The 26,136-nt window shown below is 46.3% G+C and overlaps 1 protein-coding gene across 2 annotated transcripts; it reads right to left on the minus strand.

The window, feature by feature from the left end:
• EIF4H (eukaryotic translation initiation factor 4H) lies at positions 1-23,200 on the minus strand. Of its 2 annotated transcripts, XM_039255206.1 has the most exons (7): positions 23,030-23,200; positions 8,240-8,427; positions 6,669-6,733; positions 6,490-6,586; positions 6,093-6,152; positions 2,250-2,387; positions 1-1,964 (listed from the first exon to the last, which is right to left on the minus strand). In XM_039255206.1, the coding sequence occupies exons 1-7, from the start codon at positions 23,086-23,088 to the stop codon at positions 1,825-1,827; spliced, it is 747 nt and encodes a 248-aa protein (XP_039111137.1). In that variant the 5' UTR covers positions 23,089-23,200; the 3' UTR covers positions 1-1,824. The 2 variants fall into 2 exon arrangements, with proteins under 2 accessions (XP_039111137.1, XP_039111138.1); XM_039255207.1 differs by lacking the exon at positions 6,093-6,152 and having other exon boundaries at positions 23,030-23,197.
• Positions 23,201-26,136: the final 2,936 nt, after the last annotated feature.

Genomic DNA, 26,136 nt, shown 5'->3' on the forward strand with positions numbered 1-26,136 from the left:
TTACGTAAGGTTTTCTTTTATTTAAAAGATCATTCACAAAATACCATATCCATAGATTTACTTTCTGTCATATAGCTGAATGTGTTAAGTGTTTGGAATTCCATTCTTACATTTAAAAGTCAACGGGGATTGCCCAGAGGTTTAGATGAATTTTTGTTCTTAATCTTTTCCACATTGAAGGTGTAAGTAGGTCATCTCAAAGCATCAGGTTTGATCACAACCACACAATGCATGTCTCTCATAAGTGAAGTATTGGTGTTACACAAATGGTTCTTATTTAGGAAGCAGAGGCGGCAGGTGAAGGAGGGAAAGGAGACAGAGTTCTGTAGTTGCTGAGGCCCTGGGGCTAAGACACAGTGAGAGAAGCCAAGGACGCCAGCTAGTGACGACGACCCCCTAAGCATGCCGCTGTGCCGGCCAGGTGACCGGGCGGCCCTCCGGTCCCACTGGCTGGTCTCTTCCCCGGGCTCTGGCTGCTGGCGGGCCCCGAACTGCTCCCCACGGGACGGTCCGAGACTCGCTGAAGGACCCAGATTGTTCTTTCTCTCTCACACACCACAGACACACACGCGCGCACACGCGCGTTCAAGCTCAGAAGCCACGGCCCAGCCCCCTGGCCCTGGGTACGTGCCAATCACAGCATGTGGGAACAGGCAACTGTGCACCAAAGAGGACCTGGGGACTCACAGCCGCCTACCAGCTCCCTGAAGGCTCTGACAGCTCTGCAGAGTAAAATCCTCAATTCATCAAGAGAAACAGTAAAGTGCCAGATTTGAGGCCCGTTTCCATTATAAAAGTCAGGGAGGGTGGGAAGCGCAGTATCTCACGGTTACTTGCGCCAAGGAGCAGACAGGGAGATAGGGACACACAGGGACACACATACACAACCGGGGTCTGAGGAGAGGCAGGGGGAGCACAGCCCGGGCGCAGCGCGGCCACCACCGCCCCAGTCCTCCCGGAGCCCCCAGCTGAGCCGGCGAGGGCTGCGTGCACGCTGTGCTGACACAGCGGTCCCAGGGAGGCGCTGGGCTCGCCCGGCCGCTCACGCTACCGCCCCCTTTCTCTTAGACTCCCACCTTTGAAAGGAAAGCCTCTTCTGCTCGAATGATCCATTCGGGGAGGGAGCGACAGAGACAGGGCTGCTTATAAATAGGGACAGGGAGGAATTTGCAAGATCAACAGATATTTTATCCTTGTTTTGAAAACAAGGTGCCTCGAATTCTGTCTGTGGATCACAGCTGAATAAAAACAAGATGCTATCCAATTTGTGACTTCTTTCCCTTTTTTTTTTGTTTTGTTTTGTTTTTTATTCCTTCCCTTGGAAGCCACAGCAATACAGAACTCAACATGCAGGTCAGAAGAGAAGCACTGAGAAAAATCAAAGAAACCACCAGGTCTGGCCAGTGTGTCCAAAGTAAAAAGAGAAAAGGAGGAGAAAAATGGAGCAGCACCTCTATCCTAAGAACGCCCGCAGGTGGCTGCCTCTGTCCCTTGAGAGAAACTCATGGACTGGAAGGAAACAAGGAGCAAGAAGGAAAAAGGACAGAAGGAAAATGGGGAAGGACTAGCAGAGAAAAGAAAAAAATAAAAACAAAAACAAAACACAAAGCAGGCACTAGATCGGTTCAGCAAAGCCAAGAATGTACTAAAAACCACTTGTTAACTGCTGACATGCACTCACAAGCTCTGTGTTTCCGGTGTAAGAAAGGAGGACAAAGGCCAGGCGCAGGAATGGTGACCGCGGGCCCGCCGGTGCAGGGGGCTAGCCAGGCTGTGGTCTTGCTGTGGCCCTCCCCCACGCCCCATTCCCTCCCAGCGGCGGGCTCACTCCTGCTCCTTGTGCACGACTTCCTCCCTGGGCCGGGCCCCCCCGAAGATGGCGGAGTTGGGATTGGCTACTTGATTGAGCGGCGTGGCAACCGTTCGAGGCTTCAGCTGGAGCCGCGGCCTCTGTGCTCTTTCCTCTGCGGGAGAGAAACCGACGTGCTTTATGAGAAAAGGACCCCATGTTTCCCGCCCGGGTACAATGATCCACTGAGGCCAGGCCCCCACATGCCAGCCCGTTTTGTAACCATCAAGCCAGCCCTGAAGATCTAGCCCATCCCCAACTCTCTAACAAGGGCCAACCTGTTACTAAAGACGAAGGGGTGGCCGCAGAAGCCACCGTCCATGGCCCGAAAGGGCGCATGTGGGGGGAAGAGCCAGCACCCCAGCGCGAGGACCCCTCCACCCACAGAGCACCACCGTACCTTCTGTTGGTTCTCTGAAGTCCATATTGGACCCTCGAAGGGGAGGGCCATCTCTGAACCGACTCCCCATCGGGGGGCCTGTTCGCCGGTCACCTGGGCGACTCCCTCCCCTGCCTCCTAAGAAGTCGTCCCTGAAGCCTGGAGGAGGAAGAGGACACTGGATTACTTTTTAAGCTACCTCTCAGAGCTGACTGTGCAGCTGGCACGGACTGTTCAATTTCAAATTCTTTAGTCTGCGCAACATCGGAAGTTTTGCAAAACAGAGTGCATGGAGTCCAAGCGTGAATGTGCTGGGCAATTTCAATGCTAACAGACTTTTAACATTTCATAGGAAAGAAAAATAAAAGTGAGCTGTTTAAACCTCAGCTTGCAGGAAAAGTGGCAGAACACCCCCCCCATAACACTATAATTAAGCTTACAAACAAAAATCCTCAAAGCCCATTTTACTGTCTTCTAATATAAACTTCCAATTATTAAAACCATAAACCTGAAATGTAAAAGTTACAATTTAGAACACAACACCCAAGGAAAGCCCAGACACGAAGACAAAATAAAAATACGACGTCACCTCTGGGTGACATTCCACACGGGTTTGTCTCTGGCGCGTGGCAGGCATGCTTGCTCTAAAAGCCCTGTGCGGTCAGCAAGGCAGTTATCAGGCAAGGCTCACCCCCTTCGCAGAGCGGGGCTCGCAGGGGAGTGGAGCACCTCACCCCCAACCTGCACCACCTCCTGTGGCTGCGAGGGGGAGGAGAGGTTTTACTCCCCAGCCCTGCAGGTATCTGCTGGAACGGTCAGCAAGGTAAATCGCGCCTCACGACCACTGTCAGGAGTGTTGTGACTCTCTTCAGTATGGAGAGAAGCCGGTTTTCTCCACAGGATTTGAGAACCCTAAGTTTTCTTCAGTTTTGTATTTCACGGAAGGACCTGCATTTGGAGGGGATTGAGGCTGAGGAGCCTTTGAACACAATCGCCTTGAAAGGAGTGAGCTTCCGGTGAAAAGTTAAGAAATAATACTGTAGTTATATAAGCCAGCCCGACCGCTCTCGGCCCCCAGAGGTGACTACTTTTACTCCAAGGACAGTGCCGGGGCTCAAAGCTCTGGAGGAACGGAAGACCTGTAATCTATGGTGGTCTACCCCACTATTCGCAGATTTCCTATCTGCCAGTCTGTCTACTTGCTCGCCTGTGTCCGCACAGCCCTGCAATCAATTCTCTTGGCCCTTGTGCTTTGCGAAACCTGCAAAGAGCAGTGGAAATCTGAGTCGCCTGTCGTGCGTGTCCGTCAGCTGAGCTCCAACAAAGCAACACTCTGCCTTCTTGTTTCAGCTCAGACCGTAAACAAGTGTCTTTTCAATCTAGTCAGTGCCAGGTTTTTGCTTTTGGGCTTTTCCTTGGCGAGTTCACGGTTTCAAGTGGCCCCGCACATTGCGCCGAAGATGGTCTAGCGTTCCTAAATGCAAGGCGGCGGCCCCATGCCTCACGGAGAAAACACACGTCGGATAAGCTCCCGTGGAGCAGGGTTCTGGTGCTGCTGGCCAGGGGCTCCTTGTCACACAGCTCAACAGTATGCAGGAAATAAGCAGTCTTTAAACAGAAATACATGCAACAAGGTACATACTGACCACCTGACCAACGTATTGTGACCAGAGGCTCACAGGAACCTGACCTTATCGTTTCCCCTAGGAACAATGGTCCGGTATCTGCTAATCTGGTATTCTCAGTGATTTTAAACTTAACTCCCCTAAATATGAAGAATCAAATGTTTGCAAGGGTGGTTATTTTTCTGTTCTTTAAGGGTGGCCGAGGAATTTGGAGACCAAGTTATCTGACACCCAGCTCAGAAACTGGACAATATCAATTTTAACAAGTAATGAAAACAATCTCAAAAAAGATTCAAACCAACAGGAGCATTGGTTTGGGGAAAACATACTGGGATACATATAGTCATATAGTCAGGTAGGGGGTTCTTTATAGAATCTTTTACACCAGAGCTTACACTGTTCGTTAAACAGGCTTAACTGGGATTCAGACATTTGACTGACACTTCCCTGATAAACTGTGAGACGTACCCTTCCACGGGAGTACAAAAGTGACTCCTCTTAGGAGATTAATTTTTGCTACCAGTCTGTAGCAAACATCAATTCACAGCCACACTAACAAGGCAGATAAATGTAACTGCTACCTAGTCCAGGTGCCCCAGATAAAGAAGGAAAAAACCCGGCGCACAGTTACCGTAGGGGGCTGCTCATTTCGAAATCTCCTATGACAGGGACCAGGGGAAGACGACGAGAGAAAAGCAAGGTCTGACATGACCAAGTATCTTTTAAGTTTGAAGACAGGTTTTTAGGAGGCACACTAGAATAATATTCCACTTTTTTTTTTTTTTTTTTTAACAAAGTCTAGTTTAACATATTTGGCTACTTCTGGGGGTGGGACTTTGCTTTCTTCCTTGTATTTTTTGGTACTGCTTGAATCTTTTTTATTCTTGTAATGAGTATATGTCATTTAAACAACAGCACCATTTTGAAGAGTAAAAAAGATCTATTTTCGCCAATAATGTATATAAGTATCCCTCCCCCACGTGGGCACCTCTGCACTAGGACCCCACCAGACACTGCAGTGTACGCTGCGCTTGGTGGGTGGCGAGGTGGTTTCTCTGGCGGTGCTCTCGCGTCAGAGATAAAAGCTGAGCGAAGGCAGCAGCCGCTGTTCCCGAGCCTACACGCCCCAGTGCTATCCTACAGTCCCAGGGAATTCAACACTGGCAGGTCCCAGACCACCACTCATCAGGCCACTATCAGCTGCACTCGATTGACTTTGAGGAAGACATCTGCTGCGTGTTTCAATCAGAGACTAGCTTATACATAAAATTACAGGTTTACCGGATCATACTGTACTTTTATGAATAAGCTCATTTCTGATTGGCTATAGGATTTTTAGGGTTACGTTATTCAACAGATATAAGCAGTCATCTGCTGAACCAAAGTAGTACTGGAAATGACCTAAAAATTTTGGTCAACAGCCTGTGCCAGTTCTTCCCATACTTACCAAACACTATGTGCCGAATTTTGTTTGATGGGGGGTGGGGGAGCACTGATGCTATCCTCTCATACAGCGGAGAGTGCAGAGTTTATAGAAAACAGACTAGTTTCTCATCTTTTACCTTTCTGATGTTTTTTTAAAAATCACATATACAAATTGTTTAAAAAAAAAAAAAAAGTGAAAGAGATGAAGAAGCATTTAGGAGACCAACCCTTCCAAGCAGAGGCCCGACATGCAAACCGACCTCTTGAGGGGAGACAAGGAGGCACCCGGTGGTCGGCTTTGCTAAAAAGGTTTACTTTTACTCTGTTCCTTTTAAGAAAAGGAACAGAGTAGATTGTGTGCACCAAGAAGGGATAGGAGTTCCATGCCCTTCAAGGAAAAAAAACTGGTCACCACAACTTTAACCTTGGAAGAGGGAGCCACCAAGAACCACCGTTCCAAGGCTTCGAAAACCTCCACACTTGCTAGAAGTAACAGTGCCTCTGTTCATACCTTACGCACTAGAGCCCCCACAGGGATTTCTGAGACAAAGGCCAGAGGGGAACTAGAAGCTGAGCATCGTAACAAATGGAGGTGGGGGTCGGTCTAACTCGCCCTGGGTGTGGAACCTCAAGTCCCACCCCAAACACATAGCTCCTGCCAGGCTGACTGCACGCCTGCGCACCTTTCAGGAAGTGTCACTTGCGGAAGGAACTAAAGGAGCAGGCCGCGGCCAGGCGGGCTACTCACAATAAACGTACAACAGCAGCGAGGCCACTGAAAAGGATTAAGTGCTGATACTTTAAATACTGATACCGGAATTGAAGTCATCCCGGGAATCCCATCCACCTCTAGATTCTCGAGAGCCACCCAGTCCTGAGGACACACAAAAAAGATAAAGGTGAAGTCGTACCATTACCCTGCCGCACACACATGGAAAAATTCACTCGGAAGACGGACAACTCATGTGATGAGAAGTTCAAAAGAACTGTAAGAGTTTTTGTTGCCAATAGAAAAACAACGACAACGACAACAACAACAACAACAACAACAAACTCAGGCTTGTGGAAGCACCATCCGTTCTAAGCTTTTTCCACAGTTTTAAAAGCTCACAAACGCCTATCAGGCCGGCAAGATAGTTCTAGTAACCTTCACGGTTGTAACCAGTGGGCGTACAGCAAGTGTTATGTTCAGTTTTAGAAGAACCAATCACCTCTGTCATCTGGTCCACCTTTCCTGAATCCAAAGCCACCTTTGTCTTGTTTTCTGCCCTCTGCAATGTCCACGCGAAGTGACCGATCACCCAACAGCTGGTAAGGGGAAAACAGTGTAAGTACAGGCAAGAAGAACATCTCAACTGTAACACGACACAGAAAACCTGCAGATACTTACTGCACCATCGTACGTCAAGGCTTCCTTAAGAGAATCCACCTCATCAAATTCTACATAGCAGAAACCTGTAAGAGAAACAAGCCCCAATTTCCTCAAGGAATTCTGGGTTAAGACATGGTGGGGTCCCCGTCTGTCCCATGTCCCCCCCTTTTGTTGCATCTAAGGGACGGAAGACTAGTACGGCCTAAAGGAGAGCTTTTACTTTCCAGTCAACAGAAAATACTAGACTGGTATTCCTCCCTCTCAATTATATTCTACCAGAAAGTGCCAACCAGGCACTAAAATGGCAGCTGCGTTTTTATAAAGCTTTGTTTGTAGAAGTTTTAACTGTAATGTTAGAACCTTTCCTGGGCCACGGAAGAACTGACTTCTGAACGACTTTAGCTTCTCCCTTCTCCTCCAGCACTCTTCCCATCCCCTTCCTTGCAGCCCGGAGCCTTCAGCACTGCCCCTGCCCCGCTCTGCTCTGCTCCCACTGCCCCGTGTGCTACACCACACCCTCCCACCACACCCCAGTGGCCCCATCCCACGTGATGCCCACCGTCAAAGCCCGGCAGACCACAGGTGCTCTGAAGGCTCGGGTCCAAACTCTTCCTGTTCACCATTTGCCACCAACGACTTACAAACTAAAACTTGCGTGACCACGTCACCCACCCGTTCCCCTGCTCCCCCAGAAGTCCTAATTCCTAGCGCCTCTAGGGGTTACACTGGGTGGGCCTGACTTTCACAGGCTGGAACGGGAACATTTATTTTCATTGTTGGAGCACTTGTTATAACAAGGCTTCAGGTTCTAAAGCCAAGAATACTTCCAAAAAAAACGATACAAGTGCCTCCTATACACAGAAGTGCTCAGATGAGCGAAACCTCTGCTTCGAAAGCACAGCTCTCTCCTCACTGTAAGTCACTCAGTACTTGTCCTGCATGCTCTTCGGGGTAAACCAAACGCCCTCATACCTCACGCCATGCCCTAAACAGCGAGCACATTTCCCTCGGGGACTCGGGGGAAGCCAGATGAGAACACTCCCATGACTCTTCCTGCTTCCGCCTCCCTGCTCTTGCGCCCTGGAGACACTAATCTCTACACACGAACTTTACCCAAATTTTGAGCCAACCCTCTCCCAGACACATGCTCCCAAGTCACAAAGGTACAGTGACCATATTTATTAGTTTCTCTGTTGAATTCTATGCAAATACTTAGATTACAGGAAAACGACAAAGAAAAAAGCCAGGAGCCGGCCAAGGTGAAATGCACCTGCGAAGTCCTCTGTTCTATCTGTTCATTTCTCTCCTGGGGAACTCCCTTACCGGCAGACAGGACTGCCAGTCAGGCAAAGAGCAGGTTTACTTGGGCATATTTCTGCATATTTCTACAAATAAGATCATATGTAAAACATTTTCCCCCAGCCAGAACTGAATAGCCTTATGGGTTAAATAAAGGGCTATGTTTATGTCAGCTACGTGGACAGGCAAATATTTAAAACACTTTCACAATTAAAGCCCTCTGGTTCCCCAACGTTTGGTTTAGACTCTCCCTCTGAAAGAATATACAGTAAGAATTCCCCCAAACTCACCTTTAAATTTGTCTGTGTCTTTGTCTCTGACTAGCCGTACACTCCTTATGCTGAGATCCTTAAAGATAGCATCTATGTCCCCCTGAACTGTATTAAAAGGTAGATTTCCTACATACGCTGTGTAGGGGGGCTCTGTGGGCAGCTCCTTCTGGCTACGGGAACCATGGCCACCAGCACTGCCGCGGGACCTGGAGGGAAACAGACAGGATTCAAGTCTACTTGCCCCAGGGCGTGGACAAGGACAATGTCTTCCGCTCAGCCTGACGAGTCACGTGAAGCACTCCACTGGACTGTACAATAGTATCTTGAAATTATCAAGAGTACCCCAAAATATCGTTTATGGAAAGGATGCCTATTGTTTGGTGACAGACATGTTCACAGAAGCACAGAATCTATGTAAACAGACATCTCCCTGGAAAATCACATCTGAATAGAACATATCCTTCCCTCCTTGCACAACTGGTCATTTCCTACTTACTTAGACTCAGTATCTGCAAAATGCTCGCATCCAAAAACCTTAGCAAACACCCTCGCTCACACTTGGTAACACTATCGCGTGCAGAAATGGACCGTCCAGACTTCTCATACTGTGTTCACAGGAAGGACTTCTAAAGCTGCTTAAGTTTAACCCATTCATAACATAGTTGCTCCTTGCTACTGTCAGACTGTGGATAATACGAACGGGGGAGGGGCAGGAGGAGGACAGAGGATCTGAAGCAGGCTCTGCATTGAGAGCGAAATCATGATCTGAGCCAAAGTCAGACGCCTAACTGACTGAGCCACCCAGGCACCTCCCCCCCCCCCAAATACTTTCAATAAGATACTCTGAGATTGAATACTGACTATATAAGATACAGTAGAAGCAAACTTTTGGTTGGAAAACTATCAAAACACAGGATGGATTACAATTAATAACTTTAAATTCATTTATTCATGGCATCTGGTGGAAACAGTTCCCAGCCCTCAAGCAGCTCATAGGTGAGTGGCACGTTTAAAAACACAGACAACTACACAGGCACACACTGCATGTGTTTGTGTGTATACGTACGTGTAGATCATAGAAAATGTCTTAGAAATTTAAGGTGAAAGTGAGAATGGGGAGCTGATAAATCCAGCCGGTGTGCATTGGAGGACTCAGGAAAATGGAGGGAGGAAGGCGTGCTCAAACAGCACAGGGAACATTTCCAAGAGCACTTATGCAGGATGCTGGCTGCGGGCGGGGCCAGAAGGTGGGGTCAGGGCTCTGAGTTCAGGCAGCCAGGTGAGCCTGGATAAGGACTGTCGTGGGGGGAGGGCAGAGCCAGTCAGATGGCAGGGCACTAAGAAGAATGCAGCAGGATAAGAAGCAGTTTCCGGCCTTGGAATGATGGCAGAATCCGGTTTCAAGCAGGCAGTATGTAAGAGCTAGACATGTGGAAACAACCAACCCAGCCCATTAACCTGCTAATTTCACCCGAGTCTCACAAAACTGCCAGTGGCTTCCTAGTCCATGTTCTCCCAAGAATCACTGCAGTCACCCTGAATACTGCCCTATCTGATACAGTTCTGCCAGCGCAGCCAGGGCAGTGGGACTCGGACCATCCAGGTAGACTCTAGATTACGGTCTCTGATGACAGTCACAAAGCTAGAAAAGTGGAGTCTCCAGGGTGCCAGCAACTTGCGAGACCAGGGTGGGGACACAAACCCCGGACAGTGCACATGCATGTAGTGAAAGACACATCCAGTCAGCAACCCACCGAAAAAAAACACAAAACGCAAAACACCCAAATGTCAGGAAATTCTGAGCTAAAACTCCTACGATACCTCTGACACTAACTTAAGTTTACAAGGGACTATTATCTAAACAAGCTGTGTTACACAAAAGCACTTTCTAGAACAGGTTAAAAACAACACAGGCAAAGAAGACTTCATTTGACACCTTTGTCAGCTTGGGGTAGGATCTCTTCCAGATGACCTGTCCCTCAGTTTCGTCTGTGACTTCATAATATCTCTAATCTTTATTTTATAAAGCTTAAAGCTGACCATAAAACACCTCATAAATCCTGACTGCTTTATAAAAGTTTAATAACAATTCCCAAGCATCACAGGGAGACTAAGCACGCTCCAGGCGACACCGCTCCGGCAGAAGCGGGTGGACAGGCTGCCGTGGATACAGAGCAGCCGAGCAAAGCAGCAGGTGCAGCAGGCCCACCCCTGCTCAGAAGACTCTGAAGGTCTGTGCTGCAATCCCCCAGGCCGTATCACACCCCCTCCACTCAGAAGCAATCCTTCCAGCTCATTATTGCTTCTGACTATCCCTTAGGGACAGTCCAATGCTTTTTAAAATAACATATGCAAGTTTTAAAGTTTATTTTGAGGCAGAGTGAGAGCAGGGGAGAGGCAGAAAAAAGAATTACAAGCAGGGTCCACACTGCCAGTGCAGAGCCCGATGTGGGGCTCGAACTCACAAACCATGAGATTATGACCTTAGACAAAATCTAGACTCAGACGCTTCACCAACTGAACCACCCAGGCGCTCCAACATATTCAAGTTTTAAAGTAATAAATGACAACCTCAGTAACTTAGGAAATCCAAATTTCAACCAACTATGAACAAAATCCTTTACAGACAAATCACTTTTCTTCACTCATATCATATCCATGAAGTACAGAGTACAGTTACAGAGGACACAAACCTAAGACTCAGTCCCTGTCCTCAAGGTGCTGATAATTCAACTGAGGGGGTCCAGGCATCTAGAAAGGAGAAATCACAGCTCAAAGACTGCAGACAATCTGGGAGACAGCCACAGGGAGCAGTGTCCCCGCGTCCGCAGGGCGGAGCAGCAGGACCTGGGACCCTTGGCGTCCTGCAGCACACAGGGAAACACTGACCTCCTAACAAGGTGGGTTAATTGTGAATAAGCCTGGAAGGCGGGCTGTGGATGAGGAACAAGATAAGACAGCAGAGTATCCTATCAGGGCTGACATCAGATCCTGTAAGCAGATGCCAAGAGAAAAGTGCTCCAGGCTTACTTGCCAAGCATAAAGGATAAGGAAAAAGGAGGGATGCACACTAGCTATTTTCTGGGGAAGGATTTATCAAGACTTCTCTGTGCCACCAGAAGCTACACAGAATTTAAGCCCTGTGCCTGCCACTCTTGAAAAATCAAGACCGAAGTCAAGATACAGAGTATTAATCTTTCTCGGGCATTTGCAACACTAGATGATCTCCTATTGAGTCCAGGTTAAGGACACAGTATCCTTAGGGCTGATCAACAACTCCTTCAGGTCCGTCTCTCAGGTGCCACTCAAAACATACTAGCACACAGTATATTGTCTCACGCGCGACACCACGCTGGATCCTGGATAGAAATCACAGAAAGACTGCCTTTGTAAGAACACAAAGCAAGTAAGCAACAAAGTCCACTGATCATGCTTAAAAAGAAGAGTAATGGTTATGCTGTACAACCCATTTGGTTTCTAGAAAATAAGCAAGAAAGACTGAACCCTCAAAAGCCAAGCCCGGATTTCAAGCAGTTTCGCCTATTTTATTCCTATTTTCTTAGTTTTTACCTCTTGTCCTTTTTCTGTTCCAGTGGCCCATCCAGTGCCCCATGACATTTTAGTTGTAATTTAGGTTTTTAAAAATTACTAGCCCCAGGCAACTTGGATTAAAAGCATTTTATTTCCAAGCAGATCTCCCTCCCTAAATGAATGCATTCTCCAAGGACTTCAAATCAGCACTCACAGTTAAACCCCTTTATCTAGATAACTGGCATTACCAGAGGATGGAGGGGGCCTCTGCAGGTTTCTGATCAGCCCTGGGGGCGGGGCAGAATCACTGGTCATCTCTGCCAGGAGTCCTATCTCAAGGAGCTCTTTTCTGCTGTGCCGCATCTACATAATTCAATCCCATCTGCAGGATTAAAACCCCCTGCAGGGAAATGCAAGGTAGTTCTAAGGCCGGGAAATTCTGTTTCCAGAACACTAGCAGGGGTGGAAGGAATGAAGACACAGGCCTAGCAACTACTCCAAGGTCACAAACAACTTTTTCCATCAACATGAATATTCTTTTTTAAAAAAATTTATTTACTTATTTTGAGAGACGGAGGGGTGGGGTGGGGAAGAGAGAATGTGAGTTCCGAAGGGGCAGAGAAAGAGGGAGAAAGAGGGACTCCCAGGCAGGCTCTGTGCTGTCAGTGCGGAGGCCGACTCAGGCAGGGCTCAGGGCTCGAACTCACCAACTGTGAGATCATGACATAAACCAAAATTGATTAACTGACTGAGCCACCCAGGCGCCCCTGGGTATTCTTATTTGGGAGGAAAAAAAAAAATCAAAATATACGAGAGGGTTACATGTATTTAGATGACATCTCCAATTAGGTACTTAAGTGTTTTTCAAAAAAAATTTTTGGCTGTGACCAACACCAAGAAAAACATCTTTCCATCACAACTAAAAACATGTACACATAGGGGCGCCTGGGTGGCTTAGTCGGTTAAGCGTCCGACTTTCGCTTAGGTCATGATCTCGCGGTTCGTGGGTTCGAGCCCCGCGTCGGGCTCTGTGCTGACTGCCAGCTCAGAGCCTGGAGCCTGTTTCAGTCTGTGACTCCCTCTCTCTCTGACCCTCCCCTGCTCCGCTGTCTCTCTCTCTCNGCCTGGAGCCTGTTTCAGTCTGTGACTCCCTCTCTCTCTGACCCTCCCCTGCTCACGCTGTCTCACTCTCTCTCCTAGAAATAAATAAAAAATTTTATAAAAAAAAAAAAAAAAAAAAAAACATGTACACATATATACCTGCCGGCATGGTAACTATACAAACAACAAAAAGCTTCTCAACAGTACAAACTCACAGGATAACATACACTTATTCTCTATTTCATCTTTTAAAATGCTTGTCAGGACTCCTAAGTTGATTCTGTCACCTACGGACAGGCCAGAACTGCAGTCCGAAAGCCCTGTTACAGAGCAGGGAGCACAGGGGGACTGCTGGGTTACAGTCTTTCTGAACATTTTTCTTACAAGAAAAAAGGCATTCATCACAATGTACTAAAATTCTGGACTCCCAAACATTAATGAAAGCAAATAAACAGATTATTAATATAGTTGCTTCATATGGTGCAAAACATTATTCAATCCAAAGTTCCAGATTTTTCAGAGGAAATAAAATCTTAAATCTCAAGCTGTTTATGGGTCCTCAGAGAATACTGCCACAAAAAACATCTGTCTTGAAGCTATTATGTAAACTACTTCTATGGATTAGTTTTCAACTTTATAGGCCAAGAGTTCTTTTTTCCTATTTATTTTATTTTTTTATTTTAGAGAGGAGAACGCGCAGAGGGAGAGAGAACTCAAGCAGGCTCTGCACTGTCAGAGACCCACGACCCTGGGATCACGATCCTACAAACCTGGGATCATGACCTGAGCTGAAATCAAGATTAGGATGCTGGGGGGCGGGGGTGGGGTGGCTCAGTCGGCTGAGCATCTGACTTGGTTTCTGCTCAGGTCATAATCTCACAGATCATGGGTTTGAGCTCCACATCCGGCTCCACGCTGACAGCACAGAGCCTGCTTGGGATTCTCCCTCTCTCTTAAAATAAATACACTTAAAAAAAAAAAAAAAAAAAGTAAGATGCTCAACCTACTGCCACCCAGGTGCCCCAGGTGTTTTTTCCCCCTAAGTCAGAGTGCTTATTACATGAGATTTGACATTCTACATACCATCAGCTCCAATTCATTTTAAAGAAAACTTCACGGGACACCTGGGTGGCTCAGTCAGTTGAGCATCTGACTTAGGCTCAGGTCATGATCTCGTAGTTCATGGGTTCGAGCCCCACATCAGGCTCTTGTGCTGAGAGCTCAAAGCCTGGAACCTGCTTCAGATTCTGGGTTTCCCTCTCTCTCTGCCCCTCCTCTTCTCATACTGTCTCTCTCTCTCTAAAAAAAATAAACACTAAAAAAAAATTTAAAGGAAACTTCACATTTTCATGCAATGTTCAATTTTATAATCTACAAATAACTTATGTCTCAGTTATTTAGGGAACTACAAAATGCCAGATAGACAACCAGTTAAAAGCTAGAATTCACAGGTATACAAAGCTAACAGTTCTCCTTCATTTAATATCTGAAAAACCATGAATATCACACTAACACTGTATTATTATATCTTAATAAAATTAAAAGTACTTGAAAAATCATAAAAAATTTAAGTTACTTGTTCTAAAAGACATATGTACTAAGATGCATACTTACTAATATTTGTTACTAATTCTTTCTGCTAATATCAGATTTATTCTAACTTCTAGTTGCCCTACACATGATAGTTAAAAGAATTAAATGAGAACACACACACACACACACAGTCCCTGCTTAACAATAGCCAGGAAAGAAGAGGAATCTATCTAGGGAGATTTAAGTTTCTGTTTTGTTTTTAAAGAGAGTGGGGGAGTGGAGAAACAAAGGGGAGTGGGGAGAGAGGGAGCAGGGGGGAAGAGGGAGAGGGAGAGGGAGAGAGAGAGAGAATGAGAATGTTAAGCAGGCTCCACAGTCAGCACAGAGCCCACTAGGGCTTGATCCCAGGACCATGACCTGAGCTGAAATCAAGAGCTGGACACTCAATCGAGCACCCAGACTCCCCATCAGGAAACTTAGTGGGCATGCTGCCCAAATGCCATGTGTAAACTTTGCTCCTGATTCAAACAAATGAGTTGTACATCAAAATTTATGAGCTAATTAGAGAAATCAAAATACTTGCTGGGAAGTTTTCAGATGTGGTAGCATCATAGTTATATTTTTTAAAGTCTGTACCTTTGAAACTCATACTGAAATGAGACATCTAAGATGTGCTTTAAAATAATTAATTCAGAAGCAGGACGCCTGGGTGGCTCAGTAGGTTAATTAAGCATCTGACTTAGCTCAGGTCATGGTCTCACAGTTCATGAGTTCAAGCCCTGCACTGGGCTCTGTGCTGACAGCTCAGAGCCTGGATGGAGCCTGCTTCAAATTCTGTGTCTCCCCCACCCTCAAAAATAAAAATAAACATTAAAAAATCTTTCTTAAAAAAAAAAAAAAGGAAAATAAAATAATCCAGAAGCTTGTGAGGAAAGTGAAGGAAGTACAGACAAAATAAAAGCTGTCACTTTGTCACACTTTAAAGAGTAACAGGTACATGAGGCAGATCATATTGGACTCTACTTCTGTTTGTACTTTAGATTTTCTGTAATCAAATCTTTTGCAGATTCAAATAGGCCAACTATATAAAATAATCTTTGAGACAACTGCACAAAACCGAACATGAACTGTGCAAAAGAAAAACTGGTTAAAAAGAAACCCCTAATCAGTTAGAAACATGTACTCAAGTATTAAAAGTATTTTAATGACAGGAAGGCTGTGACTGGCTTTAAAATAAAATATTTTAAAATAAAAATAAAATATTCTATCCCTGAATGCCTGGGTGGCTCAGTAGGCTGATGTCTGACTCTTGATTTTGGCTCAAGTCATGATCCCATGAGGTCAAGGATCGAGTCTGCTTAAGATATTCTCCCCCCACCCCAGCCCTCTCCCCCAATTGCATCACGCTCTCTCTCAACAAAATAAAATTCTATCCCCTCCTCACAATGGGGAAGACTGATGAAAAGAGGGAAGAGCCAAACAGTTTATAAAGTTAAATGAATGGACATAAAGAGTTGTTTAATAGGTAGTTTCTGATGATCACTGCGAACATTACTGCCACTTAGAAATGGTCAAAGCGGTAAATTCTTTGGATACATTTTACCACACCCACCCACCCTCCCTGTAAAAAATGAAACCAGGGAATGGCTACATGGGTTGATACACTAGTTTCCACTTCTGTTTATATGTGAAAATGTTCTGACTCATTTTTAAGTTTATTTATTTTGAGACAGAGCCCAGGGGTGATGGTGGGGGGAATGTGGCCAGAGAGAGAATCCCAAGCAGGCTGTGCCATTAGCACAGAGCCCGAGGGATGGGGCTCGAAGTCCTGAAACCGTGCTGAGCCGAAATCAAGAGTTGGGACACTCAACCGACTGAGCCACCCAGGCACCCCTGAAAATGTTCATTTTTAAGCGTTCCATAAAATGAGCAACTGGTAAATTCTGGCCTAATCTAAACCACATTGACCTTCCTCCATTAATAGAAATTATTAAGCTCAATGGACCAATCCTTTAATATTCCCCAACAGCCTCTGTAAACACTAACATGTACTTCCTGTGGTTCTAACTGTGCCTTCCAGGGCCACGCCCTCCGTCCGCTAACAGTCCCCCAGCGCCTTACTCGCTACTGGGTTTTGAGACCTACACTGACCTTGCAATTGACCTCAGCATAAATCAAAGCAGGGGCGCCAAACTGCACTATTGCTCATGCTTCATCATGCAGTATTTGCAGAGAGTAAGTAACCTGCGAGCTTCAAAACACAGTGTCCCTGATAAAGCAGTAAAAGTGATTAATTTTACTAAATCTTGACCCACTTTTTAACATCCTATGTTTCGAAATGGGGGCAAAGCATTTTTGTGGCTTACAGAAATGTGACTGTTTTCTCCAGGAAAAGCACGCATGCAAGTGAGTTACAGTTGAATTAACTACGCTTTTCAGGAAAGCCATTTTTACCTGAAGAATTATCAGACTATGGTTATTCAGACTTAGCTATCAGACAGACATTTTCTTGAAAATGAAGTGAGCCTTATCCTTCAAGGAAAACATATCTGTTGTCAATGATAAAATGTGGGCTTTCAAGGAAAAAAATGAAGTTTTAGAAAACTTGTATCCATCAACATAATCTTAAAAGCCTCGTAATAGCTGAAATTTTTCTGATAAAATCAACTGTGATATTAATAAACATGATTTGATACTACATAATAAAATGTACCAACGTTTGGAAGATCTGAGTAACTCAGTGAAATGACCTTTTCCAGATAACTAATGCCTCATGTTACAAGATCACGCACTGGTAAAAACTCCATTTGAAATATAAAATGATCAATGGATTTTAGTATAATAGTATGAAAAGTTTACTAGGTAAAGTTTCGGATTCCATGTTGTAACTAACTTGCAGAAACTACCACTTGTCCAGTTTTGGAATAGGAGCAGGGGAAAAATACCCCCAATCATCTGAAAAGGCTATTAAAATACATTTTCCAGCTGCTTACCTGTGCAAGGCTGGATTTTCTTCATGTAAATCAACCAAAGCTCCCTATCGCAAGAGTGAATACAGAGGCAGGTATGAGAAACCAATGATCTTCTACTAAACGAAACACTCAAAGGGCTCCAAAGTGCAACTGATTAATGACAGAAGAACAGCGAGCAGGACAGGGGAGAGGACAGTCTCCATCTACCCTATACTGGAACACAAGGCGTAACTGGAGGTGCCATGTTTTCAAAGTAGCATCAACATACTGGAGCATATCCAGAGGCCCCCATCAAGAACTTTTAAGTTTATTTATTTATATACAGAGAGAGAGGGGCGCCTGGGTGGCTTAGTCGGTTAAGCGTCCGACTTTCGCTTAGGTCATGATCTCACGGTTCGTGGGTTCGAGCCCCACGTCGGGCTCTGTGCTGACTGCCAGCTCAGAGCCTGGAGCCTGTTTCAGTCTGTGACTCCCTCTCTCTCTGACCCTCCCCTGCTCACACTGTCTCTCTCTCTCCTAGAAATAAATAAAAAACATTAAAAAAAAATTTATATACAGAGAGAGAGAGTGTGCGCACGGGACAAACAAAGAGAGATAGAGAGAGACAGAATCCCAAGCAGGCTACACAACCTCAGCAAGGAGCCTGATGCGGGGCTCAAACTCTCACTAACTGTGTGAGATCGTGACCTGAGCAGAAATCAACAATCAGACCCTCAACCGACTGAAGTCACCCAGGCACCCCACTCCTCCCACTTTTAGAAATCACAGCATGGGGAAAATTCAAAGAACCAAGGACATTCAATTAAAAAAAGACAACGCAGGGGCGCCTGGGTGGCTTAGTCGGTTAAACGTCCGACTTTCGCTTAGGTCATGATCTCGCGGTTCGTGGGTTCGAGCCCCGCGTCGGGCCCTGTGCTGACTGCCAGCTCGGAGCCTGGAGCCTGTTTCAGTCTGTGACTCCTTCTCTCTCTGACCCTCCCCTGCTCACGCTGTCTCTCTCTCTCTCCTAGAAATAAATAAAACATTAAAAAAAAAAAAATTTTTTTTAAATAAATAAATAAAAAAAGACAACGCAGGTATTACATCTCTTAGGTTCTATCAAAATCAAGCAATCACACTTACTTTGTATGCAGGTCTAACCAGATGTACAAATGGAAGGCATGGCACGCTGTCCTGTCCAAGCCTCTCTTCTATTTCTAGGGGAAGGTGAAAACTGGAAGATGGAGTCTAATCTAGGACTGATACTCCCCCCAACACTGCTTTCCATGTTCCAAGTTTCTGGGAAGACTACTTGAATTAGTGGGACATCCGCACAGGCCACTAAAAGTTAGCTTCAAACAGAAATATACATTTTAACAATATTCCAAGAAAGTCTTTAGAAATCTCAGAAGCATTTGCATTGACTATTCCAAACATAAATTTTGTAACAAACCAATAATAATCTACAAGAACAAGTTAGTTAGCACTCATATACAACATAGTACTCTACCCATAAAATGCTTTATGCCTATAAAATGAATAGATTTCTCTTACTTGGCTTTAGAAACACAACCAGGAAAGTAAAAACTCATTAATTCAACAGAACTTTTCCCATTCTTACTGATGCAAGGGAAATAGTTTAAGAACTAAAAAATTGTAAATCAAGGACTACTAATGATTAAGTGTCCCAGACACTGTGCTGCATGCTTGGCCATCTCATTTAATACTCCCAATAGCCCTATACAGGAGTTTTTATCTTACATGGGGGAAACTGAGGCTCACAGAGGTAAAGTTACTTGTTCCAGATCACACAACTAATACATGGTTCAAAGCTTAGCTGACCCTCAAGTTCTGGTCTGCCTGATTGCAAATTAGGGCTTTTCCTCACACTGTGTCAGAGGCTGTCCGTAAAACCAAGTCAAGTATTTGTGGTAATATAAATACTTCACAGATGATAATGATTTGGAATCAAACACTGGGAGGCTGGGGAGTGGAGAGGAGGACCTAACCCCAGGCCACCTGGCATTTGGTAGGTAAACAGGATTTTAAAATAAACTTTTTTAATACTTCTACGGATCCTACCATGACCAGTGCAAATAGCTACCATTGTTTATACCCTGCTTTCTTCCCCTTACTATTCTTAAAATATGTTTAAAGGGGTGCCTGGGTGGCTTAGTCGGTTGGACATCTGACTCGCTTTCAGCTAGGTTTATGATCCCAGGGTACTGAGATCAAGCCCCACTTTGGGTCTGGCTCCATGCGTGGAGTCTGCTTTGGATTCTCTGTCTCACTCTACTTCTGCCTCTCTCCCGTGCTGGCACACTCTCTTTTAAAAAAAAAAAAAAAAGAAAAAAAAATTAAAAAATCCAATCTCTCCTCCCCTGGAGCTTGATAAGGAATACTGAGTGAAACTTAAGAAACAAAACAGATACATATAGGGGAAGAGAAGGAAAAATAAGAGAAAAACAGAGAAGGAAGCAAACCATAAGAGATTCTTAAATGCAGAGAACAAATTGAGGGGTGCTGGAGGGGTACTGGGTGGGGGGATGGGCTACCTGGGCACTAAGGAGGATGCATGTTGAGGATGAGCACTGGATGTTGCATGTAAGTGATGATGGATCACTAAGTTCTACTCCTGAAACCATAATTACCCTATGTTAACTAACATGGGTTTAAATAAAAATTTAAGGGGCCCTGGGTGGCTCAGTCGGTTAAGCATCCAACTTCGGCTCAGGTCATGATCTCACCGTTTGTGGGTTCGGGCCCCGCATCGGGCTCTGTGCTGACAGCTCAGAGCCTGGCGCCTGCTTCGGATTCTGTGTCTCTCTCTCTCTCTCAGAAATAAATAAAACATTAAAAAAAATTTTTTTAAATAAATAAAAATTTAAAAATAAATAAGTAAATCTGGATAAAAAAAATACTTAAATGTGTAGTTTTAGTAGGTACCATTTTCAGGGATCTCAATTCTTGTTACCTCCAAGTTCCAATCTAATTCCCAGAATTGATGGTTTTAGGGTGGAGCACTCAAAAGCACTATATAGTCAGAAATGTAAAAATCCTATTACTCTCCACTTCATTGCCAATGGGCAAATAAAAAAATTAAAACCCAGGAAAGAAAATTTAGGAAACTACAGAACAAAACACTCAAGATCTAGTACAACCAACTCTTGGTAATTTGGAATTGTGATCTGATTTGCCTTTGGGGCAACAATGCAGTCCCAGGCTCTGTCACTGGCTGCTGGGGGCATGTCTCTATGGGTCGAGAAAATAAGGCAGTAGCCTAACAGTGCTTCCTGACAACAGCTCTGGATATTACATACAATACAGAAGACACCTACAGGGAAATGTATAATTATTAAAACCAAGCTTTTAGATTACCACTGTATTTCAAACCTGCTATTCTTTCACCTGTGACCCAAGTGGTTTACAGTTGAGACCTCTTACTAGCTAAGGTGTTTTAGACTAAAGGGAAGGTCCCTTGGTACAAAAGTACCAAACAAAGCACTGCAAAACTGGCTTCCCAGAAGCCACAACCTTCTACAATGCCCAAGCACTGTACCGGAACATAAGCACAAACAGCACTGAGACACCGATGTGAAACATAACTCAAGTAACAGTGCAAATCATCACTGAAGGTTACCAACCAGCCTACCTACCACCTTGGAGAACCCGGAACGGATCACTCCAGAGCAGGTGAAATTAACGAAACAACACTGAATCTGGAATAGGAAAGCTTTGGCCTAGTCCTCCCTGCTACATGTCTGGTCCTCTGTGAAGTTTCTAGACTCACTCCAGACATACTGTCTACATGAACACACAAATTCATTGATAGGTTTTTGGAACTACCTTTAGGAAATGAGTAGCATTTCCCACGTATTTTTAATATGAATATGAAGTTAAAAGGAAAATTCGAAGATCAGATGTAGAGGATTTTTAACAGTAAAGTGACTTTTCACTAGAAAGCTTAGAAAATGTAGAGTGCTAGCTATTCTCTCATACCAGTGTTTGGGACACATCTGGACAACTGGCTAATGTTTTCTGTCTTTTGATGTTTGAAGTAATGAGTATCTTAAGAGAATTTTGATCACTTGCTACTGTAAAGGCACTCCAATTGTCAAAATGGGACATCCACTTAAGTCTGACTCAGACACCACAAGTCACCAGGGCAGCTAGCAAATCTATCAAAAGGCAGAATAAGGAGGGGACCCCCCAAAACAACCCCAAAACCAAACACCAAATCCCAGATTCAGTATCAACTACAACTCCTTGGATCTGCCTTAAACCACTCTGTTTAAGAGTTTTCCTGGGCACTTTTAATGTTTCTTGAAACTAGAAAAAAAAATCCAGGTTATTAAATTTCAACAGGCCTCTAAGTGCAGATTTGAGGTCTATGAGCCTGCCCCAAAGGCAACACTTTTACATGTTCATCCAACATTTATTTCTTTTTTATTAGCAAATAAAATATTCTTTGAAATACCAGTTAGCTCCACCTTCCCCAACTCCCATATTCTAGTGTCATGAGTAATATTAAGTACACTCCCTCACCAAAACAAGCCCTTGTTCGGGCCAGTCCCAAACCAAGGTATTAAAAGATCATTCTTCACCAAACAAAGATACTTTTGGGACGGAAACCCTGGAGACTGGACACCTCAGTAGGTACTATTGTGGTGTTATCCTGGGAAAGTAATCCTTTCTGTAGAAGTACACAAAGGCCAAGTGTGTCCTTGACAAATAGCAAGATGTTTATAGCCTGTCTTCTAAATTCTGCATGAGGGTACAAAAAAAAAATAAAGAAAGAAAAAAGAAAAAGAAAAAAATCCAGTGCGGATTCCTGAAATTAAATACCGTAAGTTTCTTATTCACTAGTGAAGTATTTCTCTTCCAGAGGAGGGGTCTCGATTATATAGTCTGTATAGGACCAGAGTGTGAACGAGGCTAATCGCGATTCCTTCTCCAGGTCAGAAGGAGAAACTAGGGAGAAATAGAATTTTCTGCCAGCAAGCACGTAGCACTTGTCAATAAGGCATTCTGACCCAGGCCACGGAAAAATAAAAAATGTTACTATGTATTTTCTTTTGCTTGGCCTTCCCCTCTCCCGGCGTGAATCGGACCACTCCCGGGCTCTAGCCGCCAAACTCCTGCCTCACACGTAAGGGAAGGGAATCAGCCCTCTCTCGCCCTGCCGACCTTACCCAGTCGGCTGGCCTCCTGACGAAGCGGGCCAGAGCACCTGCAGCCCAAGCAGAGCACAGGAGGCCGGGACCGAGGCCCTGGACCGAGACCCGAACCGGGCAGACTACGGCCCCCGCCCCGCGCAGCAGCAGAGCCCCGTGCTGGCCCTGCCTTACTGGGGGATGGGGCTGGAAGCTGGAGCTCGTCCTCCGAGGCACTCGGTGCCGCTGCGGCCTGGCCTTGCGGCCGAGGCAGGGGAAAGACGACACGTCGGCGGCGGGGGGAGACATAGGGACGGATCTGCGCCGCGACCAAGACGCGGGGGAGCCTAACCGCCGCCGCCCCCTGCCCGAGCGCGCCATTTCTAGGCCCCGGCCCTCCAGGCGCCTCTACCAGGCCTCCACGGGCCAAGCCGGGCCCCCTACCGCCCGCCGTCCCGGGTGAGCGCGGGAAGGCCGCTGCCCCGGGGCCCCCGACCCCGCCCGCGCCCGGGGGGGTGGTCCGCGCACGCCCGCCTTACCCTCTGCCGCCGCCGAAGCTGCTGTAGGCCCGATCGTCGTAGGTATCGAAGTCCGCCATTTGCCGTCTCCGCTCCGAGAGGAACCAGGGTGAGCGAGGAAGGACCCCGCAATATAACTCCCCACCGCCCCGCCGCCGGGGCTGTCCGCCGCGCCGCCTGATCGCAAATCGCACGCACGCGCGCGCGCGCGCACGTACGCCGCGCCGCGCCCGGCCTGGGCCGACGGGCCGCTGCTGGCCCGGCGCGCTCTGCGGCCCACGTGGTGAGGCGGCGCGTTGGCGGGACGTCGGGGCTCGCGCCCCCGCCCATTGTGTGCTGGCCCCCGGGCTTCACCCGCAGCAGCCTGCTGTCCCCGCCCCGCCCCGCCCGTGCGCGCCGGCCGGGCCCGCCCTCGGGAAGCTCGGGTGGCCGGCTCCGCGCGCTGTGACTGTCTCTTCGCGGGCTGGGCACGGCTCCTGCGCCTGGCCCGCTGCACTGCCTGCTGTCGCTCTGGCAGGACCCCCCCTCCCCCCCCCGGAGAAGTGCTCCGCTTGACCCCACTCCGACACCCACACCAAAGTAAGGGCCACCTCCTCCAGGGAGGACCCCCGGAGCTGGGCACTGGCTGAGAATGAACAGGGACGAAGGGCCCGGAAGGGGTGAGATTGGGGGTCAGGATGCGAGCATGCGAGGCGATGCGGGGGGCAGCTAGGAATCCTGACTTCTGCTGTCTGTCTACACCGGGCTTCGGTGTTGTTGGAGGGCGCGGGTGTGGAGATGAGAGCGTAAGTTGCTGAGCTAGCAAGAGTCGGCGCACCTCGCTTTTGCAGAGGTCATTGCGCCGGGAAAGAATTCAGCACCACCGACTTGAATTTCATCTCTCTAGCAAAGCTTGGATATGCAATGAGAACTGATTACAGTGGTAGTTTCTCCGGTTTGTGATCTAGACACAAGTAAAAGAAGCTTAGAATTTTTGCAGTCTCTGCCCAGTACTTTTGCATTTAAGCAATGTTTGCTACTTTATCCCAGTGCTGAGATTGACAGAGCAACTATGAAGTCATTTTTTGCTTTCATCTCTTATTTACAAGTGATAAAGCCACTTTGCTATCGGATAGACCCCAAGTAACTTGGGCTCCACCTCTTACTGGCTGTGTAACTTCTAGCATATTACTTTAGTGTCTCAGTTGTATCATTTATAAAAGGGGAGGATATCACCTACTTCCTTAATATTGTAAAGAGTAGATGAAGACATTTTGGTAAAATAACTGGTGCACGATAATCTGTTTTGAGCACCTGTCTCCTAAGTGTCTAATGTCATTGTGGCTTTTCGGTTTCTTCTCTCCTTGCCCACCTTGAACTTGGACCCTCCCTCTGCCCCATAACTCCATTATTCTAAAGACGTACATAAATGCACTTGACTAAATGAAAACCTTATTATTATTCTTGCTTATTTTCTTCCAGTTTTATTGAGACCTTGACATTTATCCTTGAATGGCCTTACATTTTTTTTTTATTACAAAGTCTGTCAGCCCAAAGTCACCTCAAGGTGGGATCTGGGAGGACAGGAATTCATATTGAGAGTTATCTGTCATCCCCCGCGGGGCCCTACATGAGGGAGGAGGGTGTAATTTATCATTCATGACGTAACAAGAGGGAAGGCTTCCAGAAAGGCGGATGGCTGGGGCTCTTCCAGTACTAGGACCATCCATGGATCACCCCCTCATGCCAGACTTAATCCTCCTTTCTGTACCCAGTCAGCACCCAGGGCCAGCCTTGGGCCACACTCCCGACTAGCAAAAACCCTTTCCCTTCTTTTTGATTCTCCAGCACAAAGCCTGCCTTCCACTCAGGACCAGAGATTGACACCAACCCTAGAAAGCTCCATACTCTTGGCAAATGCCTCCCTGGCAAAGTTAGATGCCCAGCCTCCTGAGGTTGTCCTCATGAGCTTTGCTCCTGATTTGCTCCCTAACTCCTTCCACAGAGTGCACATCCCAGTCTTTACCAGTTCCCATGAGTCCGGGGGTGGGGGTGGGGGCGTCTCCCAAAGGCCCAACTCAGATGCCACTTTCTCTGGGAACCTTTTATGCGGTGGTCGGGCCTGGGCATTGCATTTCACACTTCCAACTAGCTGTGTGACCTCAAGCAAATTGTGTCAACTCTCAAGTTCTTTGTAAAACAGGAATTAGAGTCATTGTGATAGCGGTTTGGAGTACACAGCTATTTTTTTAAACTTTTCTTTATAACGCTTTTTATTTATTTTTGAGAGACAGAGCACAAGTGGGGAAGGGGCAGAGAAAGCGGGAGACACAGAATCCGAAGCAGGCTCCAGGTTCTGAACTGTCAGCACAGAGCCCAGCGCGGGGCTTGAACCTTCAAACTATGAAATCATGACCTGAGCCGAAGTCAGATGCTCAACCGACTGAGCCATCCAGGCGCCTCAGTACTCAGCTGTTTTTAAGTCTTGAAATGTTTTGTTGGTGTGATATTGTTAACTTATGTAAAATAATTTGAGTGTGAGTAATTTTTAGGTTGAGAGTAAGGTCAGTGATTTAAATAGTCAATTTCTGTGAAAAGGCGTACTGATACTCTACAGATCTGTACAGTCCGCTCTTGGGTGAATCTCAGTGAGCATCTGTGTTGAGCAATCGCAAAGCTTCTGTTACCAGCAAGTTACTCTAGGTCAGAGATTTTCCATACGAGTATGAGTATGAGAAAAATTGAAATTGAGTCATGCAATTCTCCCATCTATACATGATGAAAATAAAGAAGAAAACAAAGTACTGAATACACTTTCTTTGTAACCAGCACTGAAGCTCACTAGCACTAAAAACATGCAGACTTTGCCTCTCCCTCTCTGCCCCTTCCCCGCTTCCAGTGCCCTCTCTCTCTCATTCAAATAAATAGACATTAAAAAAAAAACTAAAGGGGCAGCTGGGTGGCTCAGTCTGTTAAAGTGTCTACTTCAGTTCAGGTCACGATCTCATGGTTTTGAGAGTTCGAGCCCCGCATCAGGGTCTGTGCTGACCGCTCAGAGCCTGGAGCCTGCTTCAGATTCTGTCTGTCTCCCCCCTGCCTGTGCTCTGCTCTCTCTCAAAAATAAATAAACATTTAAAAAAACGGGGGTG

Source organism: Hyaena hyaena, unplaced genomic scaffold (genome assembly GCF_003009895.1).
Source record: "Hyaena hyaena isolate Hyena2069 unplaced genomic scaffold, ASM300989v1 scaffold_514, whole genome shotgun sequence".
In the NCBI taxonomy this organism is placed as follows: Eukaryota; Metazoa; Chordata; class Mammalia; order Carnivora; family Hyaenidae; genus Hyaena; species Hyaena hyaena.

Excerpts from the sequence above, each read along its gene's own strand:
- EIF4H (XM_039255206.1), bottom strand. The coding sequence starts at position 23,088 with ATGGCGGACTTCGATACCTACGACGATCGGGCCTACAGCAGCTTCGGC. Across the intron at positions 6,734-8,239 it reads AGACACAGACAAATTTAAAG|GTTTCTGCTATGTAGAATTT; the intron begins GTGAGTTTGGGG and ends TTTCTCTTACAG. Across the intron at positions 6,153-6,489 it reads AGGTGGACCAGATGACAGAG|GACTGGGTGGCTCTCGAGAA; the intron begins GTGATTGGTTCT and ends GTGTGTCCTCAG.